The sequence below is a fragment of the Hypanus sabinus genome, chromosome 27 (assembly GCF_030144855.1).
Source record: "Hypanus sabinus isolate sHypSab1 chromosome 27, sHypSab1.hap1, whole genome shotgun sequence".
Classification (NCBI taxonomy): domain Eukaryota; kingdom Metazoa; phylum Chordata; class Chondrichthyes; order Myliobatiformes; family Dasyatidae; genus Hypanus; species Hypanus sabinus.
Window position 1 is genome coordinate 8783860 of NC_082732.1, and position 26624 is coordinate 8810483.

Below are 26624 nucleotides of genomic sequence, written 5' to 3' on the forward strand. Positions count from 1 at the left end.
TAATTTCAACCTTTCCTGTAGGTAGGTGAAAAAAAAAGCTGCAATATGCAAGTTTATGCAGAAAGTCAGGGGCATGTGCTATGTGGATTCAGAATTTGCTTGCTTACAGATAGCAGGGGTAGTAGTAGAGGGACTGTCTTTTACCTGGGGACTGGTGACCAGTGGTGTTTAATAGGGATCTATTATGGGACCTCTGCCCTTTGTGATTTTTATAAACGATGAGGAAGTTAGTAAGTTTGTAGATGACATAAAGGTTGGTGGAGTTGTTGATAGTGTGGAGGGTTGTTGTAGGTTACAACAGGACATTGATAGGATGTCGAGCAGGGCTAAGAAGTGACAGCTGGAATTCAACCCACAAAAGTGCAAAGTGATTCATTTCGGAAGGTGTAACTTGAAGGCAGAATGTAGGGTTAATGGCAGGATTCTTAACAGCATGGAGGAACAGAGGGATCTTGGGGTTCACATCAACAGATCTCTCAAAATTGCAGTACTGTACAAGATAATAGGGTGGTTAAGAAGGCATATGGTATGTTGGCCTTCACTAGTCCGAGGACTGAGTTCAAGAGCCACACGGTAATGTTGCAGATCTATAAACCCTGATTAGATCACACTTGGAGTGTTTGGTTGCTTCATTATAGGAAGGATGTGGAAGCTTTAGGGAGGGTGCAAAGGAGATTTACCTCAACGTTACTTGGATTAGAGAGCAGGTTTTATGAGGATAGTTGAATGAGCTAGGTTTTCTTGTTTTTGAAACAAAGGAGGGTGAGCGGTGATTTGATAGAGGTGTACAAGATGTTATGAGGCAAAGATGTAATGGATAACCAGAGACTATATCCCAGAGTAAAAATGATTACTTGAGCACAGAAGTTGTCCCTAGTCTGTAGGTGAATGTTAGAATCTGGAAGGAGTTGATGGTAATAAGGGGAGAAAGTGGTATTAATATCAGATTAGCATAGTGGCTAGCACAACACTTTACAGTACCAGTTATCCATGTTCATTTCCTGTTGCTGTCTGTAGGGAGTTTGTACGTTCTCCCTGTGAACACTTGGGTTTCCTCCAAGTGTTCTAGTTTCCTCCTGTAGTCCAAAGATGTACTGGTAGGTATATTAATTGGGCATTGTAAATTATCCTGTGATTAGGCAAGTATTAAATCAGAGATTGCTGGATGGTGTGGCTCAAAGTGCCGGAAGGGCCTGTTCCACGTTGTAACTTAATTAATAAATAAATAAACGTGTTCGATGGTTGGTGCAGACTGTATGGGCTGAAAGGCATGTATCCATGTGGTGCGAGCCTATGAGCTGCACTTGTGTAACTCAACAGACTGTAGAAATACCATTCATTGCATTGATTTAACTCCATCTGTGGCAGCTGTCAACCAATTGATTAGTTCTTGTGAAGCCCAGTCAAAAACTATAATCTGCGCGCAAACCCCTCTTTATCGATTGTGTTGTTTCTAAGTGTAAACAGGTATGGCAGGAAACAAAGTATCAACTCCAGTAAAAGGTTTTCATTGACAATGAATAGAAATTTATTTCGATTTGAGTTAAAGCAGCTGTAAATACAACAATTTGAATGTCAAATAATTTAACAACAGTTCCCAAAACAAGGAACATTGTTCAAAGATTATTTCTTTCTACAAAATTACTTAAGAAATTTACACAATAAGGAAAAAAATACTAAATCTAACACTATGCAGTAATTAGTGTCACTCTGCAATTTTCAAGACTTTGTTAAATGTTGATATTAATGTACATGTGTTGGACAGTTCAGTATTTTTGAGAGGATTGCCTTCAGCTGTTTGTAAAATAGTCATATCAAAATACACCGTGGTAGACTTTCTTTTGGTCACTAGGTATAAATTGGGAAACTGTTACTATATTTCCACCTTTTTACTGACCATAGCCATGGAAAGAAATTACACATGGCCTAGCGAGGTCTTTGTAAATGGTTTTATGCAAATTTAGGAATGTGATGGGTGAATTTAAATTTAGAAAAGGGCAACATATTTGGGCCAACTCCTTCAGTCTCTCTGAGCAGAGGCATCCATGTAACAAGTAGATCTTGTACATTAGCAATTCTCATGGCAAGGATCTCATGCACCATAGGAATTTTGGCACAGAGGGAAGAAAACCTGGTGTCATAATCAGTTCACTCCTGATATTCACAAGGGGGAATATCTCAAAAAGCACCTGAGATCTGATCACCCAAATGTTTATAAACATTTATAATGTTTATAAAACCGAGTCTGTTTCTTCTTGTTGGATCACTGAATAACTTAACAACATGCATCTGAAAACTGGTTGCAGCAAGCATTTTGTTCCTTACCTTTTTCAACAATTCAGTGTTATATAATTTATATTAATGTCACATTATAAATTAAAGTGTCAATAAGTTTTTAATTATTATTCATCTTTATTTCTCTCTGACAGCAATCTAATTTATATTAAATATACTTGTTAAGTATTAATGTAATTTTAGCTTTTTGAAACATGGTTCAGTACCTGCATTTAATATAATTTATGTTGTGACTGTTTTGTTAAGAGGATTGTAGACAAGATAGATAGTTGTTCTTTTTCTCAGGGCATGGGTAATATAGACCTAGAGGGCAGAGGTGAGAGGAAGTAATTCAAAGGAGATCTTAAGGGTAAGTATTTCACTCAGAGGTTGGTTGTTAGTCTGAAATAAACCAGCAGATGAGGTGGTGGAGGCAGATTCAATTACAATGTTTAATAGGTGGGTGTACAGGAACTTGGAATGGAAAGGTGCAAAGGGATAATGGCCTAATGCAGGCAAATGGGGCTGGTGTAGATAGGCATAACAGTCAGCAGGGACGAGTTAGGTTGAAGAGCTTGTGCTGTGCTGTGCTGTAAAATGAAATAGGCGAACACAGATCACCAGAATTTAAGAGCCAAACAATTTTTACCTGGGCTTCATAGTCAGGATTACTGGACAACAGAATACTTGGTCTTTTATGTTTTTGGCTCACACTTGCAAAGAGCACGAACTTCAAGTTAAAAATGTCCATTGTAATTGATGTAAAAATGTACTGCTGGATATGGACTACCTGCTTTCACTTACATTCAATTATGTAATGAAGAATGGATGCAGTCAGCTTGTGTTTTTAAGGTAACCATGAAATTGTCCTTTGAAACAACAGCTAATTAGATACATGTGAGCTCCTGTTGAATGACAATGCTCCTTAAACAAGATGAATGCATTGATTCTGAATAATAATTAGTTAATTTATAGATGCAATGAGATAATTTGTGTTGCATTCATATAATCCTCTTCTTCTGAACTAGGAACGATAAATCGATTTTTTTCTTTATAATGTTTATGTACACTTTCACTTTCTAAGCATTGAGCCATGTCTTCCATTTTAAGGAGACACCAAATATCTTTTAACTTCTCTGCTTGTATCCCCTATCTGACTACCAAGCTTCTGTGCTAAAGGCAAGACATATGCTTGGATAGGTGTTCTAGTCACCCTCCAATACATCCTTCATCCGTAGGTGACCACGACCAACACAATGTGTTCAAAATATTCTTATCTGAATGGGAGTCAAATGGAATATATGTTCTCGTGGCCTGACGTTCAAAGCATTTGACCTTTCATTGCAAATTTATAAAACATAGTGAAAAGTGAGCCAAAATCTCACTTTTAATAGACAATAAAGTTAATAGACAATAAGGAGGAATGAGAATTCAGACTAGCCTTTTGCTCTGTTTTGCTTAGTTAGTTGAAACCCCTTACACTGGTCATGGTACGACATCTGAACGTAGGTTATCTGGTCAATGTGATAAGTATCAGACTTCTTTAAGTGAACTGGGGGCAGGGGTAATAAAAAATAAATTAATTATACAAACCCTGCATCATTATTACACTCGACTCCCAACTAGTTTAAGCACTTAAGTTTAGTTGTACTGGTAATTCCCTCTGAAATGACCTTTCTGTCACCTCTTTGTCTCTACACTTCTGGCTTCATCCAAGGTGTTCAGGTATTTTAGTGTGGATTGAATTTGATTTGAAATTGGATTTTTCTTCAAAAGAGGAGCATGCAATAGAGAAAAATCAAGGTTAAAGGGAGGAAATTTCACATAAAATGTTGCTGGATTGAACTGGCAGAGGATTTGCTGTTGGCAGGAACAGTAACAACTTCTAAGAGGCATCCGGACAGGTACCTGAATGAGTAGGGCATAGAGATAAATTGAATTAATCCGGGCAAATGGGTTTATTATAGATAGGCATGTTGGTTGGTATAGACATATTGGGCTTGTTTCTATGTTGTACGGCTCTGTAACGTTAATCAGTCAGACATTTCATGAAAGTCTACGCAACAAGGAAACCAAATTATTGAAGGTAAAGATGTTGGCTTGGCTCAAGTAGCAGTGTTTTTCATATGCAAAGAGATTGCTGGAAATGCTACCATTCAAACAAAACATGAAACTGATGATCACATATTTAAAGTTGCAAAATGTTCTGCATTCAGAATAGAGGATCTCCTTGTTGTTCTGTTATAAACTCTATCATAACACATTAGCTGCTAATTGCTGGAACCTTGCTGATCATAAATTTGCCACCTTGGTAGTCTGTCTCCATAATAGCAGCTGCACTTCAACAATTTTTGGGAACTGTGAAGCACTTTGAGAAGTCCAGAGGACTGAGACAGATACAAGTTATTTTACTCTCAGAATCCATTTAACATCTTATGAAAAGCACATGATCATACAGGAATTAGTGTCATTGCTTTCCCCAATGACACATATAAAGAGTTGATAGTATTATCCTGCAGGATGTAGGCTAGGACATCTAGTCTCATTAAGGATGACAAAGGAAAATGAGCACTTGTATGATCTCTGCTGGCACTGTGCTGTATGAACACTAATTTAGCACCCATGGGTGAAGACCAGCATATGGGTGATAAGAGTGCGTGGCAGCATCCACGGGACAATAGGAGAAGGGAAGAAAGGGCAAGAACTTGAAGCAGTATCCATGTAATACTTAAAACGTAAAACACCAAATGGAATAACATTGACTGAAACAAAAATTAGTCTTGCAACATGTTCGACGGTCCCTGTGTGTAGTGTTCTAACCTATGGTCAACGCTCCTTCCTTCTCAGGGATACAGAATGTACAACTGAAGTGAATTTACAGTCCTGGTTTGTATTCCTGAGGCCTGACTATGGAGACTGACAACAATCTGGAAGAAAATCATTCAAATTAGAACAACCTTTGCTCAGCTAGAAGATGGAACACTGTATTAACTTGACAGCTTTCAACTTTCAGCAGTGACAGGAAGATTTCTTCACTGTCATGTGCAAGAAGTATAACTGGCGAAGAGGTCTCTACAAACTGAGAAAAACCATATATTCCACTATTTAAACTTGTCCTCTTAAAAATGGTGAAAGTATTCAGAATCTGCCTAACCAAGAGGGAAACTGTACTCATAATATCCCTTGTAGACGTTGTATGGAGTAGGATCAGGGAGTCTGAAATCATTTATCACCAAGGGAGGAAAAAGTTTATAAAATAAAATAGCAATTACTCTTTTTTTTGCGTTGTGACAATTTTCCCTTTTTAAAGCATTTTTTGAAGTCTGTTAAAATGTATAAATAAATTACAGAGCTGATACACTGAGGAGAGGGATTTTGACTCCCAATTTAATCAGTATGAGACAGATGCAGAAACCTCCACTACCTATGATAACTACTCCTATAACTGCCTTGAGAAAAGATCTTCTTGACCGATAGAAGTCACTTGGAGCCAGAATGCTAAGCAGGGCTGTGTTAACAGTTAATGTGTACAGGATAGAGATGCCGGTATTCAGGGCAACAATCTTCCCAAACTTGGCAAATGGAATAATGATGCAGAAGAAGAGAGGGACTGTTGCTATGACAGTGGTGATGGCACTGGATACGATGGCAACACCAACATGTCTCACAGCCGCCAGAGTTCTCCATTTCCCTGCTTTGCATTTATCCTATGAATCAAACAAGGCGGAATGTTAGTGGACATGTTCAACCAGTAATTGACCAAGAAAAACTGCTGATGTTGGAAGTTTGAAACAGAAACAGAAAATGCTGGAAGTACTCAACAAGTCAGGCAGCATCTGTGGAGAGAGAAGTTGAATTATTATTTGGGTCAATTATTTTTCATCAAAACCAGGAAAATTTAGAAATTTAATATGGTTAAGTTTGCTGAAAGAGGGAGATGTGCAAAGGACAAAGGGAATATCTACAACCACAGTTATCTCCTTGAATGGACCTCCTATATACTAAGGATGATCTCCCAAGCTATGTTGTTGTGGGCCTTGTACTTTATTAGTTTCCTTGTGCTGCATTTTCTCTGTAGCTGCTGCACTATATTCTACGTTGTTTTAAACCACCTTAATGTACTATGAAAGGTTTGATCTGCTTGGGTGGTACACAAACAAAAGCAATTCACTATATCTTGGTACACGTGACAATAATAAACCAGTTCTAAATTTTCCAGACCTCCCTCTCATTCAGGCTGACACCACCATTCTTGTGTTTCTGTCTTCTGCTATCTTTCCCCTATTCACAATTCTAAGCTTCATATACAGGACACACACAAGATGTTGGAAGATTGCAGCAAGTCAGGCAGCATCTATGGAGAGGAATAAACAATTGATCTTTTGGGCTGAGACCATCCCCATAACGCCCACTCCTAATTCCCCTCCGAAGATGCCGCCTGATTTGTCGAGCTCATCCAGATATTGTGTGTTGCTCAGATTTCCAGCATCTGCAGAATCTCTTGGTTCCTAATCTGATATCTCATCTTTGTCTCATTTCTCTCTTAGGTTCCCTTATGCCATTGCTTTGCTCACCTTATCCATAGTGTCTTCCCCTATTCTCACAGGTGCATGAAACTACTGTCCTGCTGCTCGTGTGATCAGAGGGAAGCTCCCTTTCTTTGGGTATTTTCTCTGGTTTTAGTCAAATGCCTCATCTTTTTCTTACTGAAAACACACACTTCACTCTATTGCCCTTACTAAAACCACCTAATAGGCACAAGACATTCTGCAGATGCCAGACTTGAGCAACATGTGATCCTTGCATACCAGGGAGATGAGTGATATGCTAGAGCTCACAGTGCTTGTGAAGATGCACAGTGACAAGAAGGATCTGTTGTTAAATTCCCCTGATCTCCCTGAATTTAGAAGTGAATGCCAGCACGGCAATGATTTTTTCTACAATTCTTCCTTTAGTACAATCAAAACTCTGGAGGAAATCAGCAGGTCAGGCAGTATCTATGGAGGGGAATAAACAGTCCTGATGAAGGGTCTCAGCACGGAACATCAACCCCTCCATTGATGCTGTCTGACCCGCTGAGTTCCTCCAGTATTTTGTGTGTTTTCTAGAATCATCTAATCTGCCCTTTTATATCTATGTTCCTGAAAACATTGCTTTCTATATCTAAGTCAAGCCTCCAGAAAACCAATGTTTACAGAGAAACTAGAGGTGGACCTCTTCCTTTGCAACAGTGAGCATTGCATAGGCTCCAGATTTCAACAAAAAGAGGTCACATCAGATGCAACAACCAGCAGAGGGAGTTGGGTGAAAGGTTTCCATTTCAGCTCTTTTTCTCCCAGATCCATAACTGCACATAAAAATGACACTGTAAACAGCCTTCTTGTTGCCATCTCTTAGTCTTAGCAAATATTTGTACCATTGATTGATAGAAAATAAATCGTGTAAGACTTGAGCTTTTATACAATTCCCTGCTGCTATGCACAATTGGTTACCATGATGTTAAGTGATAATTCAGTCAAGTATGTGATTTGCCTCAAATGTACAGCTACTGATCTGTGCAGTTAAGTGTTTTCTCTGTTTTTCCAAAATGTATTTTTTCATATAGACTCTCATTACTTTGTGTTTCTTTTTGTGTATTGGGTGGCAATTTTGTCCTTTCTGTCTGTTTTCTATGTGGTTGTGTTACTACTTTGAGGCTCAATCCAGCGCAAATGGAAAGCGTGCAAGGAGCCGGCAGGATTCAAACTTGGGACTGTTCACCTTGAAGTCTGTTGTTGATGCCACTACGCCACCAGCCTGCTAACTCATTACTTTGTTTCACAGTAATTTACATGGAAACCCTGTAACTCCCCACCTTTACTTCTATTGTTTTCTTAGTTAGACTACATCCCTAGATGTTAGGTATCTCACATGGTTCAGATTTTTGGAGCCACAAGGTAGATAAAGGGCTATAAATCAAAAGAAAATTCAAAACATTTAACTGGTTCCACTTACATCAGTCTCGGCTGTCGGAAGGGTTTCCCCAGCCAGCAGGTAACCCTCAACGAGATGGACACAATAATCCACAGAAGATCCCACCAGGATTGATAATGAGATGGCTTCCACTGCTCCCATTTCCCAGCCCAACCAGTACATGATAGCAACCATCAAGCATATAACACCTAGTGAAATATAACAGATAAGCATGTTATTGTACAGAATATGTGACCCCCCCCCCCCCCACACTTCACCAAGGACAAAGAATAGGGGAAAGGAATATGGTATAAACACTGATGCATTGTTTGTAAGCAAGTACCCTGATTGTGCACAACAATATCATTTGAATAGACAAGATAAATAGTCCTGATGAACAGTCTCAGCCCGAAACCTTGACTGTTTAGTCTTTTCCATAGATGCTGGGTGATGGGTGTAACATGAAAGGAAGGAAGGGCAAGCCGATGACTGGGTACAAATGCAGACAGAGCAAAGAGTTAAATTGTACGGAGGCAAAATTCAAAGGGGTGAAGAATGCAGGACTGAAGGTGCAGTATTCAAATGCCATAGCATTCGGAATAAGGTGGACAAACTCATGGCACAATTGGAGACTGGTCGGCATGATGTTGTGGGCAGAAAGAAGGCCATAGTTAGGAGCTTAACATAAAAGGACAGGCAGGAAGGCATAGACGATGCTGTGGCTCTACTGGTAAGAGATGTAATTACATCTTTAGAAAGAGGAGAAATAGGGTCAGAGAATGTTGAATCTTTGTGGAAGAAGTTAAGAAACTGCAAGGGTAAAAAAGACGTTATGGGATTCATATATAGGCCTCTAAATAGTAGCCACGATGTGGGGTTGAGATTGCAAAGGCAGCTGGAAAAGGCAATTAATAAGGATAATAATACAATTGTAATGGAGGACTTCATTATGCAAGGGGGTAGGGAAAATCAGGTTGGTGTCGGATCACAAGAGAGGGAATTTGTTGATGCCATGAGGTGGCTTTTTAAAGTAGCTTGTACTTGTGCCTACGAGGGGAAAGGCTATCTTAGATTGGGCTTTGTGTAATAACCCAGATCTTTTTAGGGAGCTTAACATAAAGGAACCCTCTAGAGATTGTAATCATAATATGATTGAATTCATGCTGCGATTTGAGAGGGAGAAGCATAACTCACATGCATCAGTATCACAATAATATAAGGGGAATTACAGAGGCATGGGAGAGAAGCTTGCCCAAGTGAATTGGAGGAGGATACTGGCAGGGATAATGGCAGATTAGAGTTGGCTGAAGTCTCTGGGCATAGTTCACGGGGTGCAGGATAGCTATGTCCCACAGAGGAAGAAGTTCTCAAATGACAAGGGTAGACAACCATGGCTAACAAAGGGAGTTAATGACGGCATGAAAGCCAAGGAAAGAGTATATAAGGTAGCAAAAGTGAATGGGAAGTTGGATGTTTGGGAAGATTTTAAAATCCAACATAAGGCAATTAAAAAAGTTCCAAGAAGGGAAAATATGAAATATGAGAGCAGATGAGCCAATAATACAAAGCAGGATACCAAAAGTTTTTGCAGTTATATAAAGAGTAAAATGGAGGTGAGAGTTGATATTGAACCACTGGAAAATGATGCTGGTGAGGAAGTAATGCGGGGACAAAGAAATGGCAGATGGGAACTTTGCATCTGTCTTCACTGTGGAAGACACTAGCAGTGTGCCAGAGGACTGTGTGTGTGTCAGGGAGCAAGAGTGAGTGCCATTGCTATTACAAAAGTGGTAGTGCTAGGCAAACTCAAAGGTTTTAAGGTGGATAAATCAGCTGGACCAGATGAAATACACCCCAGAGTCCTGAGAGAGGTTGCTGAACAGATAACTGATGCAGTGGTCATGATCTTTCAAGAATTGAATCTGGCATGGTCCTGGAGGACTGGAAGATTGCAAATGTCCACTCTTTAAGAAGGGAGGAAGGCTAAAGAATGGAAATTATAGACCCGTTAGCTTAACATCAGTGGTTGGAAATGTGTTGGAGTCCATTACCAAGTATGAGCTTTTGGGGGACTTGGAGACTAAAGATAAAATAAATCAAAGTCAGCATTGTTTCTCTAAAGGGGAATCTTGCCTGACAAATCTGTTGGAATTCTTTGAGGAAGTGACAAGCAGGGTGGACAAAGGAGAGGCAGTGGATGCCATTTACTTGGATTTTCAGAAGGCATTTGATAAGGTGCCTCACATGAGGCTGCTCAACAAGATAAAATCCTATGGTGTTACAGGAACGATAATGGTGTGGTTAGTAGAATGGCTGACAGACAGGAAGCAGTGAGTGGGAATAAAAAGGGCCTTTTCTGGTTGGCTGCCGGTGATTAGTATTGTTCCTTAGAGGTCAGTATTGGAACTACTGCTTTTCATATTGTTTGCCAGTAACTTAGATAACGAAACTGATGGAGTTGTGGCAATGTTTGCGGATGATTTGAAGATAGATGGAGGGGTAGGTGGAACTGAGGAAGCAATGCAATTGCAGCAGAACTCAGACAAATTGGAAGAGTGGGCAAAAAGTGGCAGATGGAATACAGTGGTGGGAAATGTATGATCTTGGTAAAAGGAACAATAGTGCGGCCTATTATCTAAATGGGGAGAAGGGTCAAACATTAGAGGTGCAGAGGGACTTCGGAGTCCTTGTGCAGGACTTCCAGAAGGTTAATTTACAGGTTGAGTCTGTGGTAAAGAAGGCCAATGATGGCAAAGATGACATTCATTTCAAGGGGAATAGAATATAAAAGCAAGGAGATAATGCTGAGTCTTTATAAGACACTGGTCAGGCTGCACCTGGAGTACTGTCAACAGTTTTGGGCCCCATATTCGGAATGGATGTGTTGTCATTGGAGAGAGTCCAGAGGTTCACGAGGATGATTCTGGGAATGAAGGGATTAACATATGAGAAGCATTTGGCAGCTTTGGGCGTACTCACTGGAATTTAGAAGAATGTGGGGGGATCTCATGGAAACGTACCGAATATTGAAAGATGGATGTGGAGAGGATGTTTTCTGTGGTGAGGGTATCCAGAACTAGAGGGCACAGCCTCAAAATTGAGGGATGATCTTTTAGAGCAGAGGTAAGGAGGAATTGCTTTAGCTAGAGAGTAGTAAATCCGTGGAATGTTGTGCCACAGACTGCTAGTAGAGGCCAAGTCCGTGGGTATATTTAAGTTGGAAGTTGACAGTTTCCTGATCGGTCAGGGTATCAAAGAATATGGTGGGAAGGCAGGTGTATAGGGTTGAGTGGGAATTTGGGATCAGCCATAATGGAATGGCAGAGCAGACTCGATGGGCTGAATGGCCTAATTCTGCTCCCATGTCTTATGGCGTTATTCTGTCTGACCTGCTGAGTTCCTCCAGCATTTTGTGTGTGCTGCTTGGATCTCCAGCATCTGCAGGTTTTCTTGTGTTTGTGAGACAAGCTAACTAACCAGGTAATTAACCATTTTTTGAAGCACTGATTGGTTGATTAAGACTGCCCAGCAGCCAGTTTTGTTCAACTTCAAGGACCCTTAGGTAATGACTAGTTGCTGACAGCACTTCTGAAAATAAAACTGCATTGAAATGTCAATATTGATTATGTGCTTAAATCTCAGGAATTCCCTGAATCCATCATCTCTTAACTCAGGAGGCTCCATTTGATATCAAGATCGGCTGACTACAAGAGAAAGGGTAAAGCCAATGGACCTTAGAAATTCCCAGGTGTCACACAAATCTTTTCCAAAATCAGGTCACATTGAGCCAAACTCTGCCAATCCATCTATACCACAGGCAGCCCCCTCATCAAAATAAAACATCACACATTCAGGAAAATGACAAAATTCAATCCAGTTGCTTACAACTGAAGAGATACAAAATGTTTTATTTGTCATTCTCCATTTTATATTTTATTATTAAGGATGTGGAAGTTTTAACAAAGCCTTAGAGGAGATTTCCCTGAACGCTGCCTAAATTAGACATCATGTCTTATCAAGAAAGGTTGTGCAAGTTAGGGTTTTTTCTTTGGAGTGAAGGGGGACGAGAGGTGACTAGGATAGAGGTGTATCAGATTATAAAAGGCATAGACAGAGTGGACAGCAGGCACTTTTTCCCCAGGGTGACAGTTAATATCAGAGAAAATCCATATAAGGTGAGTGGATGAACATTTAGGGATGATGTCAAAGGTAGGTTTTATTATACAAGTGCCTTGATGCACTGCCGGGCATGGTGATGCATTTAAGAGTCTTTTGGATAGGCACATGGATGAAAGAAAATTGAAGTTTATGGACTGTGTAGGAAGGAAAGGTTAGATTGATTTTTGAGTAGCTTAAAAGGTCAGTACAACATTGAGGGCTGAAGGTCCACTACTGTGCTATACCATTTTACCTTCTGACAGTGCTGTTGAGCAAGACTATTTAGGAAAACAAGTTACAAATGCCTGGTTTGCATACAGCTTTTACATATGGAAAACTGGTGGAATGATTTGCCAGCCGATGTGGAGCTGCAGGCACGTTCTGCTGCCTGGGAACTCAGATTGAGGCTGGTTGACAGGAACAGGATCCTGTGTCTGCAAGTGCAAGCAGAATCTGAGATGGCGAGTTTGGAACGAACTTTTGTTTCTCACATGTCTTTATCAACCAGTGGCAGGTGGCTTATTTACTCTTGTACATGACAGCCTTCCACTCTTCTGGTATTCCTTGCTTTCCACTTGACAGCTTGCTCTCTTTTTGCCAAGATTCTGGGAAGATAATGTGTTTTGAAGCACAGCGGAAATAGCGGGTGGGACAAGCAAGTAATGTTATTTAGGATGATGATGTCTATAATTTTTGTTTTCCCTGGCTCCAGGTTTGCAGTAACAACCTGAATTATAAGCAACTGTTAGGTAAGTCTTCATTAGGAGGAGAAATAAATGCACAAAGTCAGCAAATGTGCACAGCGATAATTTACTCCACTGATCGGTTATTCATGGATAATTTTTACAAACATTCTAAGACCATTTACATGTCCTAATTTTGGAAACCTTAATTTTCTTCCTCTATCTTCCTGCATCTATTTCAACATCCTCATTTGTAAACAATTCCAGCCAACCTCACTGATACTTCTTAGCTCACTCCTACTCAGTCTCCAATAAATTTATCCCATCATCCTCCTTATCTCCTCCAACCATCCATCTGATGTCCTATTGTTCCTGTGGCTGGAATAGTGAGGTCCATTATTTCAATGTGCAATAATGTTCCATCAGTGAATCTCTGGCATTCAGATTGTGGAGGAAATCTATCAGTTAACTGAGATGATATTAACGAGCAAATGAGCCCCATCTCTTTTCAAAATCAAAGAAAGGTTCAAATGTTCGACTTCTAATTTTCTCCAAGCATCACTTGAGAGAACCATTGCGACAAAGTAGGAGCTGATACATCCTTCCATTTCAACAAGATGGCCCTCCTAGCTATCAATGTAACAAACACAATAACATGTCGGTCAGACTTTTCAATCCTTAAGATAATTTTTTTTTGGAGGCATTGTAAGTATTGTTACTTCGATGTACCTGTGTTATCTTTGAATAATAAAAATAATAAAAAGATCTGAAAAGAAAGAATCTTTGGCACATATTATTCCTGCCAGGAATTCTTGTCATAAAGCCGTAGAATTGTACGTGGTGATTGATAAGTTCGTGGCCTAAGGTAGAAGGAGTCAATTTTAGAAAACCTAGCACATTTATTTTTCAACATAGTCCCCTCCTACTTGTACACACTTAGCCTAGCAGTCGTGGAGCATTTGGATTCCTTCTTTGTAGAAGTGGTCCACAGCAGGGGTGATTGATAAGCTTGTGGCGTAAGGTAGAAGGAGATAAGTAATACAGCTCTCATTACATGCACATACAGTTCAACTCTTTGAGTGAAAATGCAGAAAGTTTGAAGTTCTACCTTAGGCCAAGAAACTTATCAATCACACCATGCTGTGGACCACTTCTAGAGGTCCAAGACACCGACTTCTGCAAAGAAGGGATCCGTATGCTCCACGACTACTGGACTAAATGTGTAAATGTAGGAAAAATCAATGTGCTAGGTTTTCTAAAATTGACTCCTTCTACCTTAGGCCACGAACTTATCAATCACCCCTCGTATAGCAAGGAAACAGGCCCATTGGTTCAACCTGTTCATGTTGGCCAAGGAGCATTCCTGAGCTAGTCCCATTTACCTGGTTTCCTTCAAACCTTTCTTATCCATGAACTTGTTCAAACATTCACAGTTAAATGTTCAAAGTAAATTTTATTACGGAAGTATATATATGTCACCACATACAACCCTGAGATTCATTTTCTTGCAGTCATACTCAACAAATCTATAGAATAATAGCTATATCAGAATCAATTAATGACGACTCAACTAGGGCATTCAACCAGAGTGCAGGAGGCAACAAACTGTGCAAATGCAAAAAAAAAGAAACAATAATATAAAAAAATAATCAATAAATATCAAGAACACGAGATAAAGAAAGTGAATCCACTTGTTGTGGGAACATTTCAATGATGGGACAGGTGAAGTTGAGTGAACCTGATGGGTGAGGGATAGTACCTATTCCAGAACCTGGTGGCGCGAATCCTGAGGTTCTCATACCCTCCTGATAGCAGCAGTGAGAAGGAAGCATGCCCTCCGATGATGGATGCTGCTTTCCTGAGACAGCACTTCATGTAGATGTGCTCGATAGTTGAGAGGACTTCACTCATGATGGACTGGGCCATATTCACTAATTTTTGCAGGATTTTCCATTCAAGGGCGTTGGTGCTCCCACACCAGGCTATGATGGTATAATTGCAACATTTCAAATGTCTTTTAAAAGTTGCAATTATACCTGCCTCTGGCACCTACTTACCACTTTCTGGGTGGGAACCAGCCGATCAGGTCCTCTTTAAATCATTCCCTTCTCCCATTAAACCTCAAGCCTAGTTTTAGACTTGCAAAAAATACTGTGGCCATTCATCTTATCTATACTTCCCATACTTTAAACACCTCTACAAAGTAACCTATAAGCCTCATTCACTCTAGGGAAAGCAGCCCCAGCCTATCAAGTTTATCCTCATAACTTAAGCCTACCAGATCCCATTTAACCCCACAAATTACTGACATGCCATTCCATGCCCAGCTGCTGATCCATGTTCTATACAGTATTATAAAGTATTACTATACAGGGTGTTCGTGTGGCCACACCTGGAGCAGTAGGAAGTTTTCGCTCCTTTACCCAAGAAGGAATGCAATAGCATTGGAGGCAGTCCATAGGAGATTCACCAGGCTAATTCTTGGGATGACAGGGTTGTCCTTTTAAGAGCTATGAAGCAGGTCTGTATTCTCTGAAGTTTAGACGGGAGTGTGATTTTACTGAAGCATATAAGATCTTAAAGTGACAAAATAGGGTACAAGTTGAGATCTTTTTACCAGTAGGAGGGTTTTGATCAAGAGGGCATAGTTTCAAGATAAAGAGACAGTCATTTCAAATTGAGGTGTGCTGAAATCTCATCTCATAGATGGTACTGAATTTCTGAAAATCCCTACCCCAGGGAGCTGTGAATTCTAGTAATATTTAAAGTAGAGTTAAAAAAAAATTCTGAAGGATTGAGGATTGGAACAGATGAGAAAATGCGAGCTGGAGGAAATCAACTTGAGGGGTGGAGTGGCCTACTCCTGCTCTTATTCCCTTATTTTTGGTGGTGGCATCCATCGGTCTCGAGAGACCATGGATCTGCGCCTGGAATTTCCAGGGCGCAGGCCTGGGCAGGATTGTATGGGAGACCGGCAGTTGCCCAAGCTGCAGGCCTTCCCCTCTCCATGCCACCGATGTTGTCCAAGGGAAGGGCACTAGGACCCATGCAGCTTGGCACCGGTGACGTCGCAGAGCAATGTGTTGTTAAGTGCCTTGCTCAAGGACACAAACACGCTGCCTCAGCTGTGGCTGGAACCAGTGACCTTCAGGTTACTAGTCTGATGCCTTGCCCACTAGGCCACATGCCAACTATTCTCTTATATTCTTATAGGAATTGATCAAATTCCATGGACAATTAACCTGCAAAGGTTTTACTCAGAATTGGCTGTAAGATCGTTGATGAGGTTTGGACTCTGAATAACAACAACCCTTAACATTGACTTACTGAGAGTTACTTCTGAGCACAAGCATACAACAAATTAAGTTTTATGCAAATTGGTTCAACGCCAATCTAAATAACTGTCTTGTGTTTGGTGATTATATGTATGTATTTTGGAAGATATTTTTATATTTTGATAACATTGCCTCTGTATTTGACTTTGATGTGGCCTGATAAACAACGGAGATATCCTTCCAACTTAACTTCAGTTCTGCAAATGCAATAATGAGTTTAAGGCTAACGTGTTCCTGTAAAGCTAAAGAGTAAACGTACAAGACCAGGGGACCCCGGATATTAAGAGATAACAATGGTTTGATAAAGGAACAAAGGGAAGCATATCATAAACACACAAAATGCTGGAGGAACTCAGGAAGTCATGCAGCATCTATAGAGGGGAATAAAATGTCAATGTTTTGGGCAGAGGCCCTTCATCGAGACTAGAAAGGAAGGGGGCAGAAGCCAGAATAAGGTGGAGAGAGGGGAAGGAATACAAGCTGGAAGTTGATAAGTAAAACCAAATGAGCAGGAAGATAGGTGGGTGTGGGAGAGGAGATGAACTAAGAATCTTGGAGATGATAGGTGGAAGAAGTGAAGGTCTAAAGAAGGAGGGAAAGTGATGGGTGAAGACAGTGCACTATGGAAGAATGGGAAGGAGCAGGGTAACCAGTGGGAAATGATGGGCAGGTGAGGAGAAAAGAAGGGATGAGAAGGTAACTAGGAAGGGGAATAGAAAAAGAGCAGGATAGAGGGGGGAGAAATGGCCGGCAGTTGAGAAATTAATGTTCATGCCATCAGGTTGGAGGCTACCCAGACAGTATATGTCTGAGTTTGGCTTCATGGTGGCAGTTGAGGAGGCTGTGGACAGACATGTCAGAAAGGGAAAATGAAATGAAATGGGTAGCAGCTGTGGGATTCTGTATTTGTGGAGGAATGAGCATAGGTGCTCGACAAAGCTGTACCTCAATAGACTTTGTGTCTCACTGCCGTAGAGAAGGGTGGACTGAGAGCACAGATACGATAGATGACCCCAACATACTTGCAGGAGGAGTATCACCTCACCTGAGGAATTTGCGAAAGGTATAGAGTATTGGGAATTAGGGAGGCACTTCAGTGGTATGGAAAATGTGCATAGTACTAGGACAAAGAGGGGGTACAAAATATTACTAGCAGATAAAATTAAGGAAAACCTGTAAGTATAATAAGAGCAGAAGGGTATTAGGGAAAGAATGTGGTAATTAAGGCAATCAACGCGGAGCCTGAGGATGCAGACAAGGTCTTAAGTGAACTCTTTTCAAGGAGAAAGATGGTATAATTTTGGTACTGTTTGATTATTGTCACATGTACCAAGATGCAGTGAAAAGCTTGTCTTGCATACTGTACATACAGATCAAATCATTACTCTGTGCATTGAGCTAGAATAGGTAAAAGAGTGCAGTTCAGGTAAATGGTAAAGTGCAAGATCATTACAAGGAGATTGTGAGTCCAAGACTTCATCTTATTGTACGTGAGGTTGTTTAAGATGCTAGCAGTGGGATAGAAGTCCTAGAGCCTGGTGGTACGTACTTTCAGGCTTTGGTATCTTCTGCCTCATGGGAGTGGGGAGAAAAGAGAATGCCAGGGTGGGTCTAGGGTAGATTTCAATTCAGATGCTGAAATTTCACAGCATGTTAAGATGAAAAAAGAGGAGATACTAGATATTAGGCATAAGGGTGAATAACTCCCTAGGGCCTGCTAAAATGTGTCCAAGGCAGTTATGGGAAGTAAGTGAAGAGATTTTGGAACCCGGATGGAGATATTTAGAACTGATGAAGGGTCTCGACCCGAAACGTTGACTGCTTCTTTCAATGGATGCTGCCCGACCTGCTGAGTTCATCCAGCTTTTTTGTACGTCTATATTTAGAACTCTGCTGTTCACAGGTGTGAGGTACCAGATGATTGGAAGATCTCAAACATGGTATGCACCAGGAATAAACCAGGTAACAAGAGTAACTGACAGGAGAAGTCTCATGTATGAGGATTACAGTGGAGTAAAGGGAATTATCAGAATTGATTGGAAAATAACACTGACAGGGATGATGGCAGATTGTCAGTGGTTGGAATTTGTGGAAGCAAGTCAGAAAGAATAGATATATATATCCTAAAGAGGAAAAACTATTCTAAAGACAAGATGACACAAGCATGGCTAACAAGAGAAATCAAAGCTAACATAAAAGCCAAAGAGAGGGCATATAATAGAGCAAAAAATAAGTGGGAAGTTAAAGGCTTAGGAAGCTTTTAAATACCGACAGAAAACAACTACAAAAGTTGCTAAGAAGATAAAGATGAAATACAAAAAGAAGCTAGCCAGAAATATTAAAAAGGATACCAGAAGTTTCTTCAGCTACATAAAGTGTAAAAGAGAGGTGAGAGTGGATATTGGACCACTGGAAAATGATGCTGGAGAGGTAGTAATGGGGGAACAATGAAATGGCAGTCAAACTGATGAGGTATTTTGCATCAGTCTTCACTGAAGACACGAGCAATATGGTGGAAGTTCTAGGTGTCAGGGGTCATAAAGTGTGTGAAGTTACCATTAACAGGCAGAAGGTTCTTGGGAAACCGAATGATCTGAAGATAGATAAGTCACCTGGACCAAATGGTATACACCACAGGTTTCTGAAAGAGGCGAGTGAAGAGATTGTGGAGGCATTAGTAAAGAATCAATTGTTTCAGGCATGGTTCTGGAAGATTAGAAAATTGCAAATGTCACTCCACACTTCAAGAAGGAATAGAAGAAAGGAACTTATAAACCAGTTAGCCTGATCTCAGTGGTTAGGTAGATGTTAGAGTTGATTGTTAAGGATTTGGTTTTGCGGTACTTGGATGCACATGATAAAATAGGCTGTAGTCAGCATGGTTACCTGAAGAGAAAATCTTGCCTGACAAATTTATTGGAATTTTTAGAAGAAATAACAAGCAGGATAGAATTGGTTGATGTTGTGTACTTGTATTTTCAGAAGACCTTTGACAAGATGCCACATATGAGGCTGCTTAACAAGCTACAAGCCCATGTGTTACAGGAAAGATTCTAGCATGGATAAAGCAGTGGCTGACTGGCATGATGCAAAGAGAGGTTGGCTGCTGGTGGCTTGTGGTGTTCCACAGCAGCCTGTGCTGGGACTAATTCTTTTTATGTTATATGTCAATGATTTGGATGATGGAATTGATGACTTTGTTGCAAAGTTTGTAGACAGTACAAAAATTGGTGGAGGGGCAGGTAGTTTTGAAGAAGTACAGAGGCCACAGAAGGACCTAACCAGATTAAGAGAATGGGCAAAGAAGTGGCAGATGGAATAGAGTGTTGTGAAATGTATGGTCATGCACGTTGGTAGAAGAAGTGAATGGGTTGACTATTTTCCAAATGGAGAGAAAATACAAAAATCTAAAGCACAAAGGGACTTGGGAGTCCTTGTGCAGGATTCCCTAAAGCTGAATTTGCAGGTTGTCTGTGGTGAGGAAGGCAAATGCAATCATAGCATTCATTTCAAGAGGACTAGAATACAAAAGCAAGGATGTAATGTTGAGACTTTATAAAGCACTGGTGAGGCCTCACTTGGAGTATTGTGAGCAGTTTTGGGCCCCTTGTCTTAGAAAGGATGTGCTGAAACTAGAGAGGGTCCAAATGAGTTCACGAAAATGATTCCAGGATTAAACAGCTTGTCATATAAACAGTGTTTGACGGCTCTGGGCCTGTATTCACTGGAATTCAGTAGAATGTAGGGTGACCTAATTGAAACCTATCAAATGGTAAAAAGCCTTGCTAGAGTGGATATGGAGAGGAATTTTCATATAATGGGAGAGTCTAAGACCAGAGGACACAACCTCAGAACCGAGGGGCATCCTTTTGGATTGGAGATCTAGAGGGGTATCTTTAGCCAGAGAGTGGTAAATCTGTGAAATTCATTGCCACAGGCTTTGTAGAAGCCATGTCTCTATGTATTTTTAAGGCAAAGGTTGATAGATTCTTGATTGGTCAGAGCACGAAGGGTAACGGAGGGGAAGGCAGGAGATTGGGCTGAGAGGAAATGATGAAATAGTGGAACAGACGCGATGGACCAAATGACCTAATTTGATTCCTATGTCTTATGGTCTTATGTTAGTTGTAGGTCAGTTAGTCTAATGTCAGTGTTAGGGATTAATTGGAGAAAGTTCTGAGGGCCAGGATCAATCTGTGTATAGACTTGATTGAATTTGTCACAGTCAGCATGGCTTTTTTTGCTGGGAGATTCTATCTCATTAATTAAATTGAGTTTTTTTTTAAAGAAGTAACTCAATACATTGAAGATAGCAGGGCAGTTGATGATGTCTAATAGACTTAAAAGAGTACTGAGAGGTTTAGAGGGGATCTGAGTAACATTTCTTTTTCATTCACAGGATAATTGGAACCTGCAGGTGGTGGAGGGAGGCACTTTCACAGCATTTAAAGATCATATAGACGGGCAATTGAATATCCAAGACATAGCAGGCTATTAGTATGGATCAAGTAGATAGATTAAAGATAAGAGATTTCTAGAGGAACGCACACATACTGCTGGAGGAACTCAGCATGTCAGGCAGTATCTATGGAGAGGAACAATTTGATTCTGCAAACCTCGACTCCATTTTGGGATGAGACCATTCATGAAGACTAGGAAGGAAGGGGGCAGAAGCCAGGATAAGAAAGTGGGAGGAGGGGAAGGAATACAAGCTGGCAGTTGATAGATGAAGCCAGATGGGAGAAGGTGGTTGGGTGTGGGAGAGGAGATGAACTAAGAAACTAGGATTGAGAGGTGGAAGAGATGATGGGCTAAAGATGGAGGAAGCTGACAGGTGAGGACAGTGGGCCTTTGAAGAAAGGGAAAGAGGAGGAGCACTAGAGAGATGATTGGCAGGTGAGAAGGGTTGTGAGGGGAACCAGAACGGGGAATGGGGAAAGAGAGAAGGGAAGGTGAGAGGAATTGCCATAAGTTAGAGAAGTTGTTGCTCTAGCCATCAGAATGGAGGTTACTGAGATGGAATTGGAGGTGTTGCTCCTGCAACCTGAGTGACAGCAGGTGAGGCCATAGACAGACATGTCGAATGGGAACAGGAAGTAAAATTGAAACGGGTGGCGGCTGGGAAATCCAGCTCTGTGACAAATGGAGTGAAGGTGCTTGATGAAGCAGTCCCCCAATCTCTGTTGGGTATCACCATTGTAGAGGAGGTTACACCTGGAGCAACAGATACAATAGCCTCGCCTGGAAGGACTGTTTGTGCCCTGGGTTGTGTTGATGGAGGAGGTGTAGGGGGAGGTGTGGCACCTATCTTGTTTGCATGGTTAAGTGTCAGCTAGGAAATCAGTAGGGAGGGATGATTTGACAAAGAAGTCACAGAGAGAGTGATCCCTGTGGAAAGCAGAGAGCAGGGAAGGGAAGGGAACATGTGCCTAGTGATGGGAAGTGATTGAGCCAAGGGGAACAAAATGGAGTTGAAATATGCAGAATCCAATTCAGGAGGATAGGAGCTGTTAGAATTAATATCACAAGCAGATGGATTCTCACTGCTGGTCAGCTTTAACATGTGGAAGGGCCTGTTTCTGTGCAGTATGGCTCTATGACAAATCTTCTTATTTCTGAGCTAACTCTGCAAATCCACTTTCTGGAACAAGGGTTCATAGCCCTGCAATTCACACCAAGTACACAATCAATCTTCCTATAAGATGAATTTGATGCTTCATAACTTTCAGGCTTTCTCGTATTTAGGATTGACTCCACAATGTAAGTGAAGGAGTGTCAAGAATACATACACATTCAGCAATGCGTGCAGTATATGTTCTATGCAATTACTTGATGTTTTATGGTTATCTCAATTTTTCGATCTCAAGTTATCAGTTATTGACAGGGTGGTGGGATGGCGATATGTCTCTACCAAAGGAGGTGTAAGGCTAGCCTGCAGGTTTCCCTTGGGCAAGGCTTAGCCTCCTGGTCAGGGTCATATAAAATCATTGGAGTAGGTTGTGGATGGTTGTATGAGCAGCTGGTGCATAATACAAGCTCTGGTTATGGGACCATATATGCCAGGCGGACAGTCTCTGAAGCGTATTGATAATGGCCAGGGTCACCTGTGTTGCAAAGACACTGCCCAGAAGAAGACAATGGAAAACCACTTCTGTTGAAAAATTTGACAGAACAATCATGGTCAAAGACCATGATCATCCACATCATACAACATGTCACATAAAAATGATGTCATGTACATCACATAATGTTGATGATATCAGTCATTGAGCTTTCTTCATATTATTAATTAGTGACAAAATTGAGTTAACTGTAATAGACTCAAAAATCCTAAAACATAATTAGCACAGATTTTATTAATATTGAAGAAGGCAGAGTGATATTGGTGTGTTTGATGCTTTGCCTTTTCTCAGGTTTACACAACTAATTGTGTTGGAAGTGCGGTTAGTTTATGTTAACTCTTCTCCTCATGTAGTTACTGCCATTGGGTATTGAACAGAACAGCAACACTTCTCCAATAAGACCGAAACGCTCCATCAGCCAACTCATCAACTTACTTCAATCAACACTGCAATTAATAGGGTGCATAATAGACCGCACAAAATATATATTGTTTGTCTTACCTGAAATAGTCAAGAGCACTGGTAGAAGTAGTAGAATGTGAGTGGTAAAAATAGCAACTGCAGCAACACAGATTATCAGAGAGAGCATCAAACTATACAGTGCACTCTGAACACCTGCGGAGGGAGAACAGACATTGGTGAGCTTTCTGAGGCATTTCAAAAGAAAATGGAACACAGAATCAACATAAACATAAATCCCCAACCTACATCACTGACAACCACAATTCAATTAGCACTTTAACTTACTTTCAGATTTTCAGCTTTGTGTATATCTATTGGGAAATCCTAGTTCACTTACTTGTGTGAAACTAAGTAACACACATTTGTGGTCTGCTCTAAACTTTTTTTATTTCTTTGCTGCACAGCAATTAACTAGCCCTCACACAGAACAATAAAATCAATTATAAGTTGAATGTTTGTAAATTCAACTGCTTATGAATTTTGGGTTCTAGGTAGGTAAGAATTGGTCTGATGAAACTGACTTCACTGTATTTTTTAAATACACATTATGATGCATTGTAGTGGGATGTCATTGAAACTACAAGCTCAAAGCATGTTATCAGTGTGTCCTTTTACCACTGGAAATTCTGCATGTCTATTTTCTTGTGTGTGATTACTCTTCACACCTTAGCATGCCACTACATCTTCTGCTCTGTAGTTCATAATCAAGCTCTATAAACTTACAAATATGACCCAGAAATGATTGTACAATTATGAACTGCAGGAGAAAGTTTGATCACATGGTCTTTGCCCAACAGCATCACTTACCTTAAATCAAAGGTGATGAATACAGAATCATTTACTTCAAATTAAAAAGGGTGATGAATTGAGACTGAAGGTGTTATATTTGAATGCATGCAGTACAATATACGGAATAAGGTAGATGATCTTGTTAGAGATGATCAGTTAGAGATTGGCAGGAATGATGTCATGGGCATCCGTGAGTCTGGGCTGAAAGAAGATCACAGTTGGGAGCTTAACATGCATGGATACACGTTGTATCAAAAGGACAGGCAGGTAGGCAGCGGGGGTAGGGTGGCTCTATTGGTAAAAAATGAAATCTAATCCTCAGAAAGAGGATTGGAAGATGTAAAATCTTTGTGGGTAGAATTAGGAAACTGCAAGGGTAAAAAGACCCTGATGGGAGTTACATACAGCTCTTCAAAAAGTAGCCAGGATGTTGGCTTCAAATTAAGATGGAAGATAGAAAAGGCAAGTAAAAAGGGCACTGTTGCGATAATCATAGGGGATTTCAATATGGTAAATTGGGAAAATTAGGTTGGAGCTGGATCCCAAGAGAGGGAATTTGTAGAATGCCTAAAAGATGGATTTTTAAGAGCATCTTGAGGTTGAGCCCACTGGGGGAATGGCAACTCCAGTTTGGGTGCTATGTAATGAACCAGATTTGATTAGTGAGCTTAAGGTAAAGTAACTCTTAGGAGACAATGATCATAATATAAGATCATAAGACGTAGGAGCAGAATTAGGTCATTTGGCCCATCAAGTCTGCGCCACCATGTCATCATTGCGGATCCATTTTTCCTCTGAGACCCAATCTCCTGACTACTGGGTATGGAGAGAAAGCAGGTACAGGGTTCTGAGTTGGATGATCAGCCATGATCATACTGAATGGCGGTGCAGGCTTGAAGGGCTGAATAGCCTACTCCTGCACCTATTTTCTATGTTTCTATGTTTCTCCCTTATCCCTTCATACCCTGATAAATTAAGAATTTATCAACCTCTGCCTTAAATATACCGAATGACTTGGCCTCCACAGCCACCTGTGGTAATGAATCCATAGATTCACCACTCTGGCTAAAGCAATTCCTCCTCATGTCTGTTCTAAAAGGACATCCCCCTATCCTGAGGCTGTATCCTCTGGTCCTAGACTCTCCTACCACACACCATAGGAATCATCCTCTCAACACCCACTTACATAAGGTCATTCAAAATGAGGTCACCCCTCATTCTTCTGAATTCTAGTGAACACAGGCCCAGAGCCATCAAACAATGTTCATTTGACAAGCCTTTCAAACCTGGAAATATTTTCGTGAACCTCCTATGAATCTTCTCCAATGTCAGCACATCCTTTCTTAGATAAAAGGTCCAAAACTGCTCACAATACTCCTAGTGAGGCTTCACTAGTGTTTTATAAAGTTTCAACATTATATTCTTGTTCTCTTTAAAGAATGCTAACATCACATTTGCTTTCATCACCACTTACTCAACCTGCAAGTTAACCTTTGGGAAATCCTGTATGAGGACACCCAAGTCCCTTTGCGATTTAGATTTTCGTATTTTCTCTCCATTTAGAGAATAATCTATGCTTTTATTTCATCTACTAAAGTGCATAACCATACATTTCCTGACAAAGTATTCCATCTTCCACTTCTTTGCCCATCCTCCTAATCTGTCTAAGTCCTTTTGTAGCCTCTCTACTTCTCCAAAGCTACTTGCTCCTCCACCTATCTTCATATCATCCACAAACTTTGCCACAAAGCAATCAGTTTCGTCACCCATGTCATTTTCATACAACATAAAAAGAAGCTGTCCCAACACAGACCTCTGTGGAACACCTCCCTTTATTCCCACTCTTAACTTGTTAAGTAGTCTCATGAGTGCTCCTTGTTGAGGGCCTTCTGAAAATCCAAGTACACAATGTTTAATGATTCTCTTTTGTTCATCTTGCTTATTATTTTGTTAGAGAATACTATCCGATTTGTCAGGCATGATTTTCTCTTCAGGAAATCATTGCTGACTTTGGCCTTCTTTATAATGTGCCTCCATGTATCCCGATTCAACAACCTTAACAATCACCTCCAACATCTTCCTAACCACTTAGTGAGAATAACTGGCCAAAAATTTCCCTTCTTCTGTCACTTTCCCTTCTTGAGGAGTGGAATAACATTTGCAATTTTCCATTCCTCCACAACCATGCCAGAAGCAATTGATTCTTGAAGGATCATTACTCATGCCTCCACAATCTCTTTCAGAACCCACGTGGGTGTATACCATCAGGTCCATGGGTAGAAGATTGACTGACTGGCAGAAGGTAAATGTGTCAGAATAAAGGGGCCTTTTCTGGTTAGCTGCTGGTGACTATTTATGTGTTGCTGGGGTTGATGTTGGGACTGTTTCTTTTCATGTTATATGTCATTGCTTTGGATGAAGACTTTGTGACCAAGATTGCAAATGAAAGGAAGATAAGTGGGGGGAAGGTAGTATAGAGGAATTAGGGGGTCTGCAGAAAGACTTAGACTGGGGGAATGGGCAAAGAACTGGCAGTTGGAATATCATCATGCACTTTTGTAGAAGTAATAAAGGTGTCGACTATTTTTTAAAATGGGAGAAAATTCAAATATCAGAGGTGCAAAGGGATTCGGGAGTCCTTGTGCAGGATTCCCCGAAGTATAATTTGCAGGTTGAGTCAATGATAAGGAAGACAAATGCAGAGTTAACAGATGCTTTGTAAGGCATTGGTCAGACTGCTCTTGCAGTATTCTGAGCAGTTTTGGGCCCATTAATCTAAGAAAAGATGTGTTAGTATCGGACAGTGTCCAGGGGAGTTTCATACAAATTTTCCCAGAAATGAAAAGGTT

At 40.6% G+C, this 26624-nt stretch overlaps 1 protein-coding gene across 13 annotated transcripts in view; it reads right to left on the reverse strand.

Moving 5' to 3' along the window:
- Positions 1–1510: 1510 nt before the first annotated feature.
- The window catches only part of disp3 (dispatched RND transporter family member 3), a 626857-nt gene continuing 601743 nt past the window's right edge, over positions 1511–26624 (reverse strand). For all 13 annotated transcript variants that reach the window (XM_059951724.1, XM_059951723.1, XM_059951719.1 and 10 more), the window contains 3 exons: positions 23026–23139; positions 8269–8435; positions 1511–5981 (listed from right to left, as the gene is read on the reverse strand). In XM_059951724.1, coding sequence (XP_059807707.1) covers positions 5619–5981; positions 8269–8435; positions 23026–23139 — 644 coding nt within the window. In that variant the 3' untranslated portion in view covers positions 1511–5618. The remainder of the gene's footprint in view (positions 5982–8268; positions 8436–23025; positions 23140–26624) is intronic.